We start from the raw sequence: 1,624 nt of genomic DNA on the forward strand, positions 1-1,624 counted from the left end.
TTCTTTACATTCATGACAGGTATGCTCAAAATGGATTGTCAGATGAAGCAATCAGGCTATTTGGTGACATGAAAGAGGCGGGCATTAATCCGAATAAAATAACATTGGTTGGAGTCTTATCTGCTTGTGCTCAAGTTGGGGCTTTAGATATGGGGAAATGGGTTGATAACTTTGCATTAGAAAGTGGTTTACAACATGACGTGTATGTGGCAACTGCATTACTTGATATGTATGCTAAGTGCGGGAGCTTAGATGATGCGCTGAGGGTTTTTGAGGAAATGCCCCAGAAGAATGAGGTCTCTTGGAATGCCATGATATCTGCGCTTGCGTTTCATGGCAGAGCCATTGAAGCGATATCCCTATTTAACCGCATGATTGAGGAGGGTGGGGCTCTTGCACGCCCAAATGACATTACTTTTGTTGGGGTACTTTCTGCTTGCGTTCATGCTGGTTTGGTTGATGAAGGTCGCCGGTTGTTTAATTCGGTGAGCTCATCATTTGGCCTTGCTCCAAAAATAGAGCACTATTCTTGCATGGTTGATCTTCTGGCACGAGCAGGACATGTACATGAAGCTTGGAACTTCATTGAGAGAATGCCTGAAAAGCCAGATGAAGTTTCACTTGGGGCATTACTCGCTGCGTGTCAGAAATGCAGAAATGAAGATGTCACCAAGCGGGTAACACAACTTCTTCTGGAGTTGGAGCCTTCAAACTCTGGAAATTATGTTATATCGTCAAAGGTATACAAAAAGTTAAAAATGTGGGATGACTCGGCAAGGATGAGAGTGTTGATGAGACAAAGGGGAGTCAGTAAGACTCCTGGTTGTAGTTGGATCGAGTTCGAAAATCAACTTCATGAATTTCATGCCGGTGATCTTGTACACGACAGTTCAACTGAGGCTTACCAAGTGTTTAGATTGCTAAATGATGATATGAAGAGGGAAGGTTATGTTCCGAACCTTAGTGTTGTATAGAGACATATTGAGAAATCTGGCTTTGCATTGCGAACTCATCAACTGAACTACAAACTCAGTTTTACCTGTTCTCACGTAGATTAGTCAAGCGAAAACCGGACTGTGGTCCTGATCCCAGTTTTCCCAGGTATAAATGTTCTTGTCTGAAAAGATTCGTTTCGGGTTTTCAAAATCTACGTGAACCCTGAATTGTACTCTACTCTTCTAGGAGCATCTTTGTGTATTCAGCATATATGCAAGCTTTGCTGTCAGTTGCAATGAAGAAATAAATGTCATGATAGTTTATTGGTTATGAAGAATGCTTTTGCTATGGTCGAAGAAATGCATTACAACATTAGTTTAAGAGCTCCCATCTTTAGAAAGTACCCTTTTTTAGCTATATTGGCTTTCTTACCGTTGGCCCATCATACTTATTTATTTAGGAAAAGCGCTGACCATAAGCTGGAGTTCTATCACTTCTCCGAACATTTTCTTTTCGAATAGAGAGTTTAGTATGTGATCTATGGAGTTTGTTCTTATGTTGTGTAGTGGTAACCAATTTTCTAATTACTCTTAGGAAGTTTCTTAGCTTGGTGGTGTCTTAATCATTTTACTATTTATACAGGTTTGATTGTCATTCAAGCTTTTGGCTCAGTCTCTCTCTCTCTCTC

General features: G+C 40.6%; 1 protein-coding gene across 1 annotated transcript; it reads left to right on the plus strand.

Moving 5' to 3' along the window:
• Positions 1 to 11: 11 nt before the first annotated feature.
• Positions 12 to 1,074, plus strand: LOC21383816 (pentatricopeptide repeat-containing protein At2g34400; the record flags this gene model as incomplete). The annotated part of the gene is made up of 1 exon (XM_010114864.2): positions 12 to 1,074. A coding segment is annotated over one exon (963 nt), but the record flags the coding sequence as incomplete, so codon positions are not given.
• Positions 1,075 to 1,624: the final 550 nt, after the last annotated feature.

This window comes from Morus notabilis, unplaced genomic scaffold (assembly GCF_000414095.1).
Source record: "Morus notabilis unplaced genomic scaffold, ASM41409v2 C11428041, whole genome shotgun sequence".
In the NCBI taxonomy this organism is placed as follows: Eukaryota; Viridiplantae; Streptophyta; class Magnoliopsida; order Rosales; family Moraceae; genus Morus; species Morus notabilis.